General features: G+C 52.8%; 6 protein-coding genes across 6 annotated transcripts; 4 read left to right on the top strand and 2 right to left on the bottom strand.

Annotated features, from left to right (window-relative positions):
• The first annotated feature begins 126 nt into the window (after positions 1–126).
• EJ05DRAFT_536763 (Aldo/keto reductase) lies at positions 127–2,050 on the top strand. Its single transcript, XM_033749334.1, has 5 exons — positions 127–592; positions 652–730; positions 831–971; positions 1,032–1,145; positions 1,283–2,050. Exons 1-5 carry the CDS (start codon positions 434–436, stop codon positions 1,771–1,773), a joined length of 984 nt encoding a protein of 327 aa, XP_033601904.1. The 5' UTR covers positions 127–433; the 3' UTR covers positions 1,774–2,050.
• An 847-nt stretch (positions 2,051–2,897) lies between these two features.
• EJ05DRAFT_484405 (uncharacterized protein) lies at positions 2,898–6,710 on the bottom strand (the record flags this gene model as incomplete). Its single annotated transcript, XM_033745338.1, has 5 exons — positions 2,898–5,208; positions 5,261–5,615; positions 5,664–5,922; positions 6,031–6,235; positions 6,544–6,710. The coding sequence occupies 5 exons, from the start codon at positions 6,708–6,710 to the stop codon at positions 2,898–2,900; spliced, it is 3,297 nt and encodes a 1,098-aa protein (XP_033601903.1).
• A 1,089-nt stretch (positions 6,711–7,799) lies between these two features.
• On the top strand, positions 7,800–8,699 carry EJ05DRAFT_298615 (uncharacterized protein). The gene is made up of 2 exons (XM_033740582.1): positions 7,800–8,435; positions 8,494–8,699. The coding sequence occupies exons 1-2, from the start codon at positions 7,943–7,945 to the stop codon at positions 8,586–8,588; spliced, it is 588 nt and encodes a 195-aa protein (XP_033601902.1). The 5' UTR covers positions 7,800–7,942; the 3' UTR covers positions 8,589–8,699.
• Positions 8,700–8,893: 194 nt separating this feature from the next.
• On the bottom strand, positions 8,894–9,372 carry EJ05DRAFT_498664 (uncharacterized protein; the record flags this gene model as incomplete). The annotated part of the gene is made up of 2 exons (XM_033746718.1): positions 8,894–9,099; positions 9,153–9,372. 2 exons carry the CDS (start codon positions 9,370–9,372, stop codon positions 8,894–8,896), a joined length of 426 nt encoding a protein of 141 aa, XP_033601901.1.
• Positions 9,373–9,629: 257 nt separating this feature from the next.
• Positions 9,630–12,233, top strand: EJ05DRAFT_474557 (uncharacterized protein; the record flags this gene model as incomplete). Its single annotated transcript, XM_033743624.1, has 4 exons — positions 9,630–9,779; positions 9,830–9,869; positions 9,919–10,763; positions 10,813–12,233. Coding segments are annotated over exons 1-4 (2,017 nt in total), but the record flags the coding sequence as incomplete, so codon positions are not given.
• Positions 12,234–12,496: 263 nt separating this feature from the next.
• EJ05DRAFT_484402 (uncharacterized protein) lies at positions 12,497–14,230 on the top strand (the record flags this gene model as incomplete). Its single annotated transcript, XM_033745337.1, has 1 exon — positions 12,497–14,230. One exon carries the CDS (start codon positions 12,497–12,499, stop codon positions 14,228–14,230), a length of 1,734 nt encoding a protein of 577 aa, XP_033601899.1.
• Between the last annotated feature and the right edge of the window lie 167 nt (positions 14,231–14,397).

The following is a 14,397-nucleotide window of genomic DNA, read 5'->3' as shown; positions in this document are numbered from 1 at the left end:
GGGGTAACCACAATCCTTGCGTGCAGCGTCATCAGGCAGCTGGAGATCGCACTCACCGGATTTAACGTCCCAATCCGCTCACTTCACAGTCGGAGACTCGACGAGGAATTTTTCCAACTGAGTCTGGCAGGTATTGGTAAAACGTTGGGCAAGTGAAACAGCAGTCTACTGAAGCTGCACACACCCGCCACCACCACCCCTTGCTAACAGTGGAACGCCCTAACAACAGTGAAGAAGCGTGAGGGCATATCATTTCACTGCCCTGGCGATGCTGCCTCAGGATCGGTCTTAAGCTTTACTTCCGCTATCCCCTTTCCAGTTCCCCCTATAACAACAATGAATACTACTTTATAAACGAGCCTTTACTAGACTCACCATCTATATTGCATGCAGTCAGAGAACTTATCCCCCTTTATCCGTGCAATTTATCAACATGGTGAAATCAATTCCATTCCGTGGCATTACCGTCCCTTCCCCAGGGTTTGGCGCCATGGGCATCAGTATGGGCTGTGGCACCAATCTCAGTCCCAAGCAGGCCGAACCCGTGCTCCTCAAGGCCATTGAGCTGGGATGCACATTCTGGGACACGGCTGTATGTCATTCGATAGAGACCATCTTGAGGCTGGGCAAGATACTAACACGATCCGCCAGGTCGTGTACCGAGCCGGCATGAACGAGAAGCTGCTCGGCGACTTCATCCGCAAGCACAACGTCCGAGACAAGGTCTTCAGTTGCGTGCTCCTCCTTCCCCTTCTCTCAACTCGCCCCAGCCCCCCTCCTCTCTCAAAAGACTCTTCATACGATGAAGCTGACCGTGCGTGCCGGCATAGTCGCGTCTAAGTGTGGCTTCGACTGCTTCGGCTCCGGCCAGCTGACGAACTCGGCCAAGCACATCCGGAAATACATCGACGGCACCATTGACAGACTCGGCTTCGCTCCCGACCTCTACTACCTCCACCGCATCGACCCGAGTGCGTTGACCCCTTCTTGCACTCCCTGCCCGCCGTTCGTGTTACACTAACCACCCCCAGACACCCCTCTCGAAGAATCAATCTCCGCCCTCGACACGATCCGCAAGGCCGGCAAGACAAAATACATTGGCCTCTCCGAATGCTCCGCCGCAACGCTGCGCAAGGCAAACTCAAGTAAGCGCCAATTCCCCCTTTTCTCCCCCCAAACCTTTCCCCCTTTTCTCCCCCCAAACCTTTCCCCCTTTCTCAAAATGTCCCGTCAACAATTGCCCAAAATCAAAACTAACATATGACCCTCCCCGCTACAAAAGTCGCCCGCATCGACGCCATCCAAGCCGAATACTCAGCCTTTGAGACAATCCACGAAACCGACGGCCTCATCAGCACCGCACGCGAACTCGACATCCCCTACATCGCCTACTCCCCGCTCGGCCACGGCTGGCTCGTCGACAACTTCGCCTACAGCTCGCCAGACGCCTTCGCCGCCGACGACTTCCGCCGCACCCTGCCCAAATTCCAGGGCCGCAACTTTGAGCAGAACAAGGCTGTCGTGGCGGAGATGCGGAAGCTGGCGGCGCGGAAAGGGTGTAGTGTGGCGCAGCTGGCGCTTGCCTGGGTGGCTAGTCAGGGGATGATTGCGATTCCGGGGACGACGAAGGTGGGCAGGCTGGAGGAGAATTGGGCGAGTAGGGAGGTTGACTTGACGCAGGCGGAGGTGGAGGAGATGAGGGCGGTTGTGGATAGGGCGAAGACGGTGGGGAAGAGGTTGCCTGAGTGGGCGGAGGCGATGGTTGGGCACTGAGGATGGGGGTTGGAGAGGGATCGTGTTGTTGCTCTGCCTTTGGACGTCGGGGACATGGGGGCTCTTCTGTTATGGTGTGTGCTGCTAGGTGCAGTGAGCGATAAAAGGCCTGATATGGGGGCCTGCAATCTAGTACTATGACAATGAACAATGACTGCATGTCCGTTCACAACAGATTCACTCCGTCGTGCTGCACAGCTACTACTGTTCGCACATAGGTAGTGAATGCTGTATTTGTTGTATCTGTGGAGTAGGTCATCTCCTACTTAGCTCTCTCATCAATTAGTAGCATCACTTGGCATTGGATTTAGAACGATGGAGTTTATGATACACACAACTATCAGTAACTAGGGACCATTGAGCGGCGAGATGGTCATCCACACAGGATGTATGAAGAAGCTTGTGCTTCATCACGCATGTGGTCGTTAAACAACACACAAAGGGTCCAAATCACAATGGAACACGGTAAAGAGCCATCACGTTTCTGCATTTACTGTCTAGACTACTCATCTAGACCAAGAAACATGCGATCTGCTCTACTTGAAACTAATTTTAGAGCCTTCTCGTCCTATTGGACAGGCTTTGTTCGAACGATCTTCCCATTCCACCGATACAACAACCACCCAAGCCCATCGACTGTCCTGTTCATGTTTCCATGCCTACTCACGTGCCGACGACAAGGCACGACCTACCTCATTTCGGAAGGCCATCAATACACACCTGAGGTTCAGCCTATGCTGTACCGTTGGCGTCGAGAGGGGCCATAAGTCTGCTTGAGACCGAGATGCAGAAATAAAAGAAAACGCCAGTCGCTGATGCCATTTTTTTTTCCGTTGGTACACACACGCGGACGCCGTCCATGGCCACCGAAGACGCCGTACCGGGTACAGGTCCGGATTTGATCAAGGTACGCTAAATGCAACAGCAACCAATATAAAGACAGTAAGGGGGTGTGGCACGTGCACAAGAAGTTTGACGAAAGAAGCCGAATGAAGTCAACGCCACTGTTGTACAGCGACGAGCCGTGCAGAGAGTCGTTTGGGCCAAAACGCTCAGTCCTGCGATCGATGCGGTGTTGGACGCTGCAGCCGAAACAGGCAATTTCGATGTGATGAAAGGGCAATTCATTTGGCTTCTTCGCCATTGGTAGCGTGAGGGGACGGTCCAGTATGTGGTGGAAGAGACTGTGTGGGCATCATTGGCTGGCTGTAGGTTGCGCTAGGCGTTCCACGATGCGGCTGCTGGGGGTAAGGGTGACTTTGATGTGGTGATCCGAAGTGCATCTGAGGAAGCTGCTGGAAGTGGCGCTGTGGCGTATTCACTACCGGCTTGTTAGCTTGTCGTTTGTTGGCATAGTGGCGGTAGTTCATACTTGGGCCTTGGGGCATTTGCATCATCTGATGTTGACCAGGTTGCATGTACATGATCTGTGGTTGAGGCTGATGGCCCTGTTGCGATCCTTGATGGGCCATCATTTGAGCTCCGTGTGCTCTCGGGCTTGAGAATCCGTTAGGTGCTGGCTGCATCGGCATAGGACCTCCATGATGCGGATAGGCCTGACCAGGAAGTGGAGTATACATTTGGACCTGGGGATTGCCAGGGACCATGTAAGGACCTTGTGACGGGTTTTGTGTCATGACATGTCCACCCATGACAGGCATCTGATGAACAAATTGCGGCCCTCCCGGCTGACGGTGATGGATGTTAGGGCTCATGCCGTATCCCGGCATGGATTGCTGGAAGACTGCGGCCGGAGGCATGCCTTGTTGCATTTGTGGTCCATACCCTCCGTAATTCTGTCCAGGACGAGAAGTAGGATGCATGGATGACTGAGAGGCCGAGAATTGCATGGGATGTCCCCCTTCGAAGTGGGGCATTCCCTGAGCATGGTGCGGTTGCGCATGGGGGTGCCTAGGAGTATGATGCGGGGTGTGATGTTGCGGCATATTTGGGATCTGTTGCTGGAGATGATGCGGCAACTGGTGCTGATGGGGCACGTGAGGTCCACCCATCTGGCCGTGGGTGACAATAGGTTGTGCGGCTGTTTGCATGACTTGAAAACAGTCGACGTATTTCTTCTCTGCGTTTTCCGGACGGACCTCCCACAAAGGACCTGTGCGGAAAGCTTGTGGGATACCGCCATTCAAGACGTAATCCTTGGTCTTCTTTTCGGCCTCGGCCTCCTTCCTCATACGTTCGATGGGGTTGAAGGCAGTGTCAAGTACGGACGAATCGGACGGTAGTTTGGGTTTCTGGCCACCGAAGAAGCTCGTAAGAACAACCTTGCGTGAAGAGTCGGGGCGAGCTGGTGTAGTCACACGCGGACTGGATGTATTGCTCGGATTACCACCAGGTGTGAATGTACTCGCAGCAGGGTTCGGCTTGAATTCCATTGCCTTGACGTTGAACCGCGTAGAAACGCCAGATGAAGGCGTTTGGATGCCACTTGAAGTGGCCGAAGGTCCGGAAGGAATGTGAATGTTGTTGATGGGCTGAGGCTGAGAGGCCGGCATGTGGATAGTGCCAGCCTTGTACTGCTGGCCCGTTACGGATGATCGTTGGCCCATGGGGCCACCACCGGAACGGGGTACGTTCTGATGATGTGACCCCCTCATAGAGCTAGTAGGATAATTGCCTGGGCCCTGCCGTTGTTGACGAGAACCATTGCTCTTGTCAGGTTGGGCGACTGGTGAAGTAACGTTTTGAGTTGCTCGTGGTGTTTTGGTGTCAAGAGTAGTAGCTGTAGCGGGCTTTGTTGGCGTCGTCTTGGCTTCATTGACATTTTTCAGCGCCTTTTCTACTATTTCTTGTTGCTTAGACTCATCCTTTGCTAGAATAGGAACCAGGTCTTGTGGAACAGGGGTGTGTAGTTTGAACATCTCCGAGAACTTCTTCAAATCGTTGAGCTTAACGGCCTTGTCAGCACGAGCCATGCTTCGTTGCTGCTCTTGAATGCGAAACTTCTCATTCGATGAGAACTGCTTGAAAGATTTTAGCAACTCATTCTCAACATTGGCTGTAGCATTCTCAACTCTTGCCGTGGACTTGTTCGTCTGAGCTGTTACCGGGGCTGTGGGCTTCAAAGTTGCGCTAGGTTTCTGGCTGGCCTCGCTAGCTTGTGGTGGTGAGATCTTTGGATCCTGTGAAGTGCTTGCATTCGCGACCCCTGCACTCGGTACGGCAGTGACAGCTTGTTTCAATGTCTCCGCGGGTTTGTCCGTAGCAGGTACAGGAAGCTGAGGAGTAACCTCGTCAGCTTTGGTCGGTGAGGTCGTGGTAGATGGAGGACGAGCAATAGATGCAGAGATGATCGCAGGGTCTACAGGTGCACCTGGAACCGTAGGCTGACCTGTAGGGGCTCGTCGAGCTGGCGGCGTGTATTTATTTGGCTGGCCAGACGCGAGCGATGGGAAATCTCGACGTACACCGCTATACCTGTTAAGTGTAAGTAAAGGCATCATGTGTTGGGATAACAGATACTACTGACTTGTCTTCTTCATCTAGACCGCTGTCGTCATGCGTGGTCAGCCCGCGCTCTTCAGCAACGTGAGCACTAGTAGCTGCAGAGCCCTCAAGCTCACGCGCTATCCTCTCAGCATTCGCGAAGCGTTGTTTGTACAATGGATTGCTCTTGTCAATAGCGGTGGTGTAGTCGTTCTCGTTGAAAGTACTCTTGATCCCGTAAAGACGCTCATTTGCTTCGAATTGATCCCATGGCTTACCTGAGTCCTCGAGGGAAAGACCCGGACCCGCATTGTCTGCCGGTTGCCAAGGCTTGAGCTCACGCTCTTTGATAGCGAGGTTACCAGAGATGTCGGAGTCGGTCTGGAAAGAAGATATTCCTGTAATTGATTAGTGGGCGTTTGTGACATCGAGCGGGAGTGTCTCACCGTTTTGCTGACGCGGCTGGATTCTATCAAGCTTGACTTGTTGAACATCGAGATCTACAACGTCGACGATGTCGACGGACATGACGTGATCACCACCGGTACCAATGTACTCGTCGATAGGTTCAGGGCTGCCATTGGCTTGTTGTACGCGCTTGACCATCTTGAAAACATATCTCGATTCTGAAGTTTCAAGTGATGCACCAGAGAATATGCCCGAGTATTTGTCTCCATTCTTGAGAGTAAAGAAAGAATGATGGCCCTGAGCAAGATGTCAGCTACCTATGACAACGAATTTTGTATCCACGATGCCACTCTGCAATGGCATATCCAGCAAAAGGGCACCAGGATAGGTCTACACGCGACTTACCACGAAGCCTGCGAGGAGAAACAACATGCGGTCGGCGGCGTGTTTCTCTGCTATGATAGAATTCGACTCTGTGGGCTGTAGTGCTGCTGTTTTGGGAGCAGCAAGAGACTTTGTGTTGCTTACGACGCCATTCGATGTGCTCATATTTGAGGGTCGTTGTGTGATGGCATTGTTGTTGCCAGTCCAAGCTTTGGGGGTTGACTTTCTGTGAGATGACTGTCAGTTCAGTTACAACGAATTTCTTACTTGTCAAGGGGATGACATGCTAAAGGGTATGACGAAGGACATGGTCTGGATGAATGAGCGAGTCTGAGCTATTGTGGACTGCATATCGATTGATGTCGCGCCCAAGACGCATGTGACAGGTCTTGAGGCATGTACGACACGCAGCAACGACAAAGAGAAATGAACGAAGACCAGAAGGTTGAATGACGATCGGAAGCATGAGCGACGGATAGATCCAATGGGATCAAATGACAGAGAGGACGAGTGATGGTAGTGGGAATAGCTCACCTTTGCGCATTGTCAATAGGACTTCCAGCCTGCTTGCGCGAACCGTCCAACGCTTTTCCGCTCGAGCTCATCTTCAGTTGTGCCTTTGTTCCAGAAGCATTGAAGGATTGCGAGGATGAAGAGGTATTGGTACCGTTGATGGAGGCCGCGTTGGTCGCAGCGGACATGATGTCGAGGGCGGAGTCGCAGGAAGGAAATATTATGGGATTAGGCGAGTGAGGAGGAGTTGCTAGGATAGGTAATAGGGAGCAACGAGTCTGGCGAAAACGCCGCGTGCGGAGGTAGGCAAGCCACAGTCGGAGAGAGAAGGGAAGAAGACGGTGACAAAGGAGTGTAGAGAGAAGAGGATGGTGTTGCTGTGAGCAGAGAGCAGCAAAGACGGGATTGTTTTGGCTCAGAGGAAGGATGCCGTGAGAGCTGGGAAGTTGAAGTTGAGTTAAGTTTAGTGGATGGATGATGATGGTGGTAGTAGTAATTAGTGTAGGAGTGAGTGGAGTGGGTAGAGGCGTGGAGGTAATTAGGTTTAGTGGGAAAGTGAGGCCACGGCCAGACGTTGGCGTGGGAGAGTGGTCAACCGGTGGGAGAGTTGCAGGGCAGTGAATTGGTTAGTCGGGGCGTCTCCCGGCGCCCGTTGGTCAACAGTTCCCCCCTCCAAATCCCTGGCTGGTCGTGTGTTCACCAGGTTAATAGGTGTGGGTGGGTGCTGTAGGGAGCTACAGTAATTAGCTATAATACCTCCAGTACTGTTGGGTAGAAATGGGCTTCTGGGCTCCTGGGCTGGGCTGGCTTTGGGGGGCTGGCTGGCTGGCTGGCTGGCTGGGGGCGGGCAGGCGGGCAGGCGGGCGGGGCTCTATCGCTAATTAATGGGCAGCCAGGGCAGCCAGGGCAGGCCACCTTTTCTTCCTTCTTTCTCATTAATCAACCAACGGGAGCGCTAGAATCAGAGAAACGCCGCCTCCGCTCCCTTCCCTGCGCGTGGCTTGATCAATCGAATATGCCACAGTAATAATCAACTACTATTATAGTAATTACTCCAACGCGCAGACAGACACATGTCCCACATATCATCACGCTGTCTGAGCGACGTCGCAAGCTTAAGCTTCTAGAACACATCCATCAGCAACATCATCGGAGAGCGCAGCACTGCTTTGGTGCCTGCATTCTGCAACTACCTATAGCTACATAGTATAGGCACCTAGCCACTCCGGACTAACGTCTAACTCGCGTGGTGCTGGTGGATCTGTCGGAAGCTCAAGCTATAGCTAACGTTGGTGTGCAGAAACAACATCACACAGCTATACCTTTCAACAGCTAATACGTCCTATACACTTGGCCATCAGCATTCTGTTGCCAGACTCCGAGTTTGCTGGTCGCGCAAAGCTGTACGACCACCTAAGCCATGCCATCAACTCGTCTTCGCCGCGCCTTCGCCTACCCCACCGACGACCTTCAAGATACCTCCCACCACGACCTTGATGAAGAGGAGCAAGAGCAGCTGATCACGTCTCTTCAGTCGCAAGACGATTCCTCTACCACCTTCTACACCACTGCCTTCGTCGCCATTCCTCTCTTCTCCGCTCTCGCCCATCTACCTTCACTCTACCGTCCGAGCTCTGCTTCGAGTTTCTTGTCTGCCATTCTTGCCATTTCCAGCCTTCTAGCCTCTGCCTACATCCTATACTTTCTACCTCTCGTGCCGGCAGAGAAGCGAAGAGCCTTGGCTGGTGGACTACGACTTGGAAAGTGGGCCGAGGACGATGACGGTCCCATCAACAGACACATCGTAGCTCTCAATGGCGCGCTGAGCACAGTACTCGGCCTAAGAGCCTTCGTTGAAGGGAGGCGGACGGGATGGGCTGAAGGAGAAGGCCTGTTGGGCGTGCTTCCGCTAGGTGAATCTACTCGAGTAACATAGAGTCCGTGCTCAAACATCGCTAACACCAACAACAGTCATATATTTGCTCATCGTATTGGTGAGGTGGCACTTGAAACCTATAGACATCGAGGGCCTCGAAAAGATGAGGTATGGCTACAAAGGCGCATGATTCTAGGGCTGCTCGGGCTCCTCTCTATCTCCCATACCGTCTTGTACCACACCATGTTTGTGTTCAAGCAGGTCGCTGCAGCTCGCTCCGCTCATCGGTCGCGTTATCTTCCAGTACACCAACAGTGATACATCATATGTATGTATGTCGAGTCGCGGTACCTTGCTAGTTCGCACCCGACCAACTGGCTGCCATGTGCGGCTACAGTAGAGCCCACGTCACATGCTGCTGTGCTCGTTGAAGTGCATAGATAGTGCTTTGAGGGCATGTCTCGGGCGCTACTCCTTTGAAACACGTATTCGTTCTCAATCGGCGGTTTCTCCCGAGGACAACTGTGGCAGAAGGGCAGCCGACTGGGTGGGAATGCGCACAAGAGTTTGTGGAAGCGGTGTCTCCTCTTTCTTGGCGTCATCTTCTTGCTCTTCCGTGTTCTTCGGCTTAGGTAGCTTCATAGACGCCATATTAATGGCACGCAGAACGTTATGCCAGTTTGAAAGTACTGCGGCGACAGCTGTATTTTGTGTCTTAATTAATGTGCAAAGTTGAGAAAGCTAGCCCTCTTACCTTCAGTACCATTAGCCAATGTAGACAGTTTCTCCTCCAGTATTTGCATCTGGTCAGCTACACCTGCGCTTAGCTGCTGAAGTTGCTTCAGCGCCGCAAGCTCAGCTTTTTTGTCCTCAATCTTTTGAACAAGAGCCGCAGACTGGCCAGAGGCGCCCAAGGAATGGCCAACAGAAGAGCCACGGACATGTGAGCCGATTGGGCGAGTTGCGTAAGACATATTTGCAAGAGGACGTCAATTCTCTCTTGCCCGTGAAGTTGGTAATGGACTGCAACAGCATACAAGGTGACCGAGACGTTGGCGATGGCCGGCTGCAGCATACAATGTGATTATCGAGTTGCTCGCGACAAAGACGAAGACGCGTCGGCGGACCGCGGGGATGTCATATGGCCCAAGCGCCACTCTTGCGCTCAACGCTTTAACAGCCTACCGTAGTTTTGTTTACTTCGACCCTTTTTTCGGCTAAGCAACAACTTCACTTTCAAGGCCCGGCAACAACAACCCATATGCCTCCAGATATCCGGACAACCTCAGCATTTAGCTTCAGTCATATTATCTTACCTATTTCTCGCCGCATATGGCCAGACTTAACGAGCCGCCTGGCAATTCGGAAAGTGTCGAAGTTGGTGAGTGTTTACATATAATGTTTGACAGTGCAGGATGCTAACATGGTCAGTAAAACGGCGCTTCCTCCGGCAAAATAGAGAACTTGCAAAGTGAGCGTCACTGATAAGCCTACAAATGCTCCTGCTAATGCGACAGAAGATGCAACTCGAATCAATCCGTTCGGATACGCTCCCTCGAACAAGAAATATCGCGGCTCCTTGCAGAGAATCTCTCCCTCCGCGAACAGATCATTCAGAGTCAGAGTCAGTTGGAGCATTATGAACAAGGGCCAACCATAGGACATCTCGCTGCCACACGAAACCTCCTAGAGGCCAAAATGCGCGAGCTCGGACAAATAGTAGCGGGCCTAGGAAGCCTGCCAACTCGAGCTCCAAGAGCAAAACCACAACCTGTCGCCGCTAAGAAATCACCGGATGAGCGGAACTGGAGGAACGCCTTATTACAATCGGAAGAGTGTCTGCTGCCGACCATCATGGAGGACAAATATCATCCCCGCAGGACTCTAGATGCTGAAGATATTAAAGGATTGTTCATCAATGGCACCATGGAATCACCAGACTTAGGTCCTCCGCCAGTAGCACACTTCCAAGATGAAGACCCAATTAAGTGCGACCTGCCAGTCACAAATCGTAGAGTGTCAGCACTAGAGGACGGCGACGATGTACAAGACATGGCTGATATACTACCTGCCAACCTGGAGACACGCAGAAGGAGGAGAGATAGCTCATCCCGGAGGAAGTCAATGTTCGAGCCGTCAATTGACGATAGGGATAGCAGTGAAGCAGGAAGTGTTAGCGAAAGTAATGATCCACCACGTACGGGCTCAAAGCGCAAATTGAGTGCCAGAGAAGACGATGGTACGGCCGTCCAAGGGATAGCGACCAACGATGACTCCCATTACATTCGCAAGACTTCCGCTGAGCCAGTCATTGATACGGCACCACCGCCAAATCCACAACAGACTCGGAAGATTCTGGGTGCAAGTAAGTGACAGAGTGCCTATCGTCTATAGTGTTACTAATATCAAAATAGAGAGCACAAACTCAACGTCTCCTAAGAAGCAAGTGGTTACTGGCAAGAAGGACGGAAGGCTAGCCAAAGACGTGAAGAGACACGTGCGGGTGCCGCCCAAGGGGAACGAAAATCATGAACCCATTAGTATAAATGGCTCTGGAATAACCGAAGCACCCGTCCTGGAGATTGTAGATATAGCTTTGGATACGATACATCTGCCTCCAAAAACACCGGTTGGAGTGGGCGAAATCTTTTCCCCTGCATCTACGGAGGCTTCTACCGAACGGCCAGACCGCAGAGACGGTACTCCACCTCCAGCAGACTTGGATGGGACAAGCATTGATCAACAATTGAACGGCCGCGGCTCGAGAAGGTCAAGGCCTGCGGTTAGCTACGCAGAGCCCAAGCTGAACGTGAAGATGCGTCGTCCTGGGAAAGAGCTCGTTGACGCTGTTATCACGAAGGAGCCACGACCTACTACTTCTGTGGTCAAGCCCGAAGATGCGCCATCCGCCCCAGTCACGGTAGAGAAGCCTTCGATGCGAACTGTGGTAATTAAGCGCGAGCGAGAGGATGATAGGCATGATTGGGAAGGCCTTCCGCAGAGCGCGCCTGAGCAAAGGAGCCCTCTGAGCAATAAGACCACATCCGCTCCTCCACTCCCAGACTCCGAGAAGACGGAGAGCAACCCGATCAAGCCCACTGGTGCAGCAGCAACGATATCAGCTCTGATATCCAATTCTACCAAGCCAAAACAACAACCAAAACCCAACAGTAGTAAAGACGACAGAAACACGCCGAAAGATGAACTGGCAGTTTTTGACTTCACTGAATCCTCGCCAGCGACACTGACAGATAAACCTGAACTTCCAAAATCACGTGTAGAATCTGCGCGAGCTCGAACGGCTCGAAGACACTCATCTGTAGCGGGCTTGGTATCGAAGAGCGAAACAGTGGGAGGCACGAGAACAGCTACTTCTTCTTCTTCCGCCGCGAAACCTCCGCCAGCAGATTCAAATCCAAAGAAGACGCATACGGTCTCTAGGGACACCAAGTCGGCCGTCTTGGAGAGAGCTGCGTCGAGGCGACGCAGTATGATGATGTAAACAAGCATCCGTGGATCTGCATCGACATAGAGCGGATTTTCAGCTTGGAGGTTGCGTTTGAACCTTGGTTTCGATTCTGATTCAGCGTGTAGCGTTCTCGCAAAGATACTCAGTAGCGTGGAGTCCGGATATGGGTGTTTGTTACCATTGGCTACAAAGAGTGGATGTTGATAAATTTACGTTTTTTTTAATTGAAGAACTTTTGAAATCGACTGTGGTTACATACGTGACGTTGATTCGTTTTGTGTTTGGGTTTAGAGGAAGTGTCGACCGTGGAATTCGTACTTAGGAGGGAAGAGCTAGGAAGTGTAAGTCCCATGGATTGGATGAGATGGTAGAATTCAATTTTTTTGATATATATATATATATATTTTCCCCAAGAGAAAGTGCGACTCGACAGAAGATTGTCTATTCAATCTGGCTCTTTCCCAACTTTCTCTCGTTACTTTTACTTGAGTCAATTTCATGGTCTGAGTATCGCACACGTATACACCACCAACCTAACCACTCATTCACTTACCCATTACCACTTTCTTCGTACTCTCATATCAAGTTCCACCCACACCACCACACCACCACATCACCATGTCACCACCATGCCACCACCAATGAGCCCAGCGAGTCGCAGCACAAGCACTCCCTCGCTGCCCCTGAGGCAGCCCGAAGCTCCCTCCTCCTCCGCACGCCCAGCTCCCACATACTCAGCCGTGCAAATCCCCCTTCTTACGCTGCCCAACAGCAGCTCTACGTCCGCCGCCGCCGCCGCCGTGCCTGTATCGCGTCCGATACATGCCGAGAGCACGCACGGCTATCTACCTGGCTCCGGTATCTCACCTCGCACGGCCGCGGCTTCTGGCGTAGCCAGCAGCGTGGAAGGGGGTTCCTCGGGTCCGAAGACGCATGGTTCAGTACCCAGTGCGCCGCAAAGTGCCGATACTGCTGCCCGGAACGACAGTGCGGTGAGTACACATGGGCCTACACTGCAGATTCTGGCCATCCAGAAGGGCCATGTGAGTTCGCCCGGCGTGGAATCGAAGGTGTCTGGTGGCGGAATTGGAGGTTCTGGAAGGACGGTAGAGCCGTCGGAGGAGTTCGCATCTATGATGCAGGCCATCTCGGCAGTGCAGGGTGCGCTTTCGATGGTCCCAGTGAACAAGTCTGGGGGCTTGTCGTCGGTGGCGAGGACGGTTCGGAGTAGGGCAGAAGTCTCTGTGGCGGGTTCTCGGGGTGGGAAGGCTGTTTCGTGCGCTCCCAGTGGAGCTTGTGTTGAATCCTCGCAGGTCAAGGCGAGGTCTTCTGAGTTGCCAGTGGCGGATACCGCGGTGACGCCCGTCTGGGAACGTACGCGACCGGTGTATCAGGGCTGTGAGAGCGAGCGAGACTGGATTGCCCGCACGAAACTCCACAGGCCAGACATGTTTGAACGCGTGTTACAAGACGCTGTTGCGAGGAAAAAGGGCGAGAAGAAGCGAGAGGCCGCGAGGACGCCTTATAACCACCGCCTCGACCTGCTCGCACAGCCGCGTCCGGGCGGCGCTCTGCCACGCCTCCTATCCCATTCGCCGTCGAATGAGTTGTCCGACGCGGACACATTAAGGCTTCTGGGTCGTATCTCTGATGCCAGCGGCAAAGGACTCCGGAAATTCGAGATGCCGGATATACGGGGCGTGCACCCGGGTCCGCTGCGAATAATCCTTCAAGGCCTAAGAGACGCAAGCAGGGAGGAGCAGGCGTGGAATAAGAAGTACTGCGTCCAGATGGCAGAGGGCCCAACACCGTGGCAAGAAAGGAGTGATGCAGATTTGGGTTTTGGCGCGCTCGAGCTGTCGGACCTGGCAATCTATGCCATGGACGGCATGGATCTGGAAGTGCGTATACGCGCGCTCGTGCCATATCTAGACGGCCTGCGCCACGCCAACATCATGTATGAGGATGAGAAATGGAGCTGTTGGCGCCTGACTGGACGGTATTTGCCGTCTCATCCCCATAGCGGTGGGCCGAGACTGGATCAGTGTCTGCGAAACACACTCCTGAAGAGTCTTGCGTGGCCGTTCTGCAGGGAGTTGGTTGCCGAGCTCGAGGCTTCTTCTGAGCGTTGGATCTTCGTGCTGGCGAGCCTACCAGAGGAGCTTGTGGGTGCGGAACTGGTGAGGGTGGCTGAATATTTTGTCAGGACCAACGGTCCTCAGTACATACGGCTGAGTGAGGCCAAGCGCCAGCTTATCGAGGTGCGACTACTCAAAGAGTTCAGTCGCGAGAGACAAACATATCCCTCGCTCAAGAAGGAGAGATTAGCCAGTCGGATGAAAGCTGGGCTGATGAGGGAGTAATGGCGTTTGTGAGGTTCTCGACCTTTGACGCGCTGATGTTCTCGATTCTATGATACCCTACGATGTTTTTTTAAAGCTCTCCCCAAGATCAATGCTCATTTCCCCCTTTTTTTAAACAAACGGCACTTACGGCGATGTCTCCCGAAACCGTGAGATGGTCAGTCTGT

This window comes from Pseudovirgaria hyperparasitica, assembly GCF_010093815.1.
Source record: "Pseudovirgaria hyperparasitica strain CBS 121739 unplaced genomic scaffold EJ05scaffold_5, whole genome shotgun sequence".
In the NCBI taxonomy this organism is placed as follows: Eukaryota; Fungi; Ascomycota; class Dothideomycetes; order Acrospermales; family Acrospermaceae; genus Pseudovirgaria; species Pseudovirgaria hyperparasitica.
The sequence above is the reverse complement of the archived record's forward strand: the minus strand, read 5'-3'. Positions and strand labels throughout refer to the sequence as shown.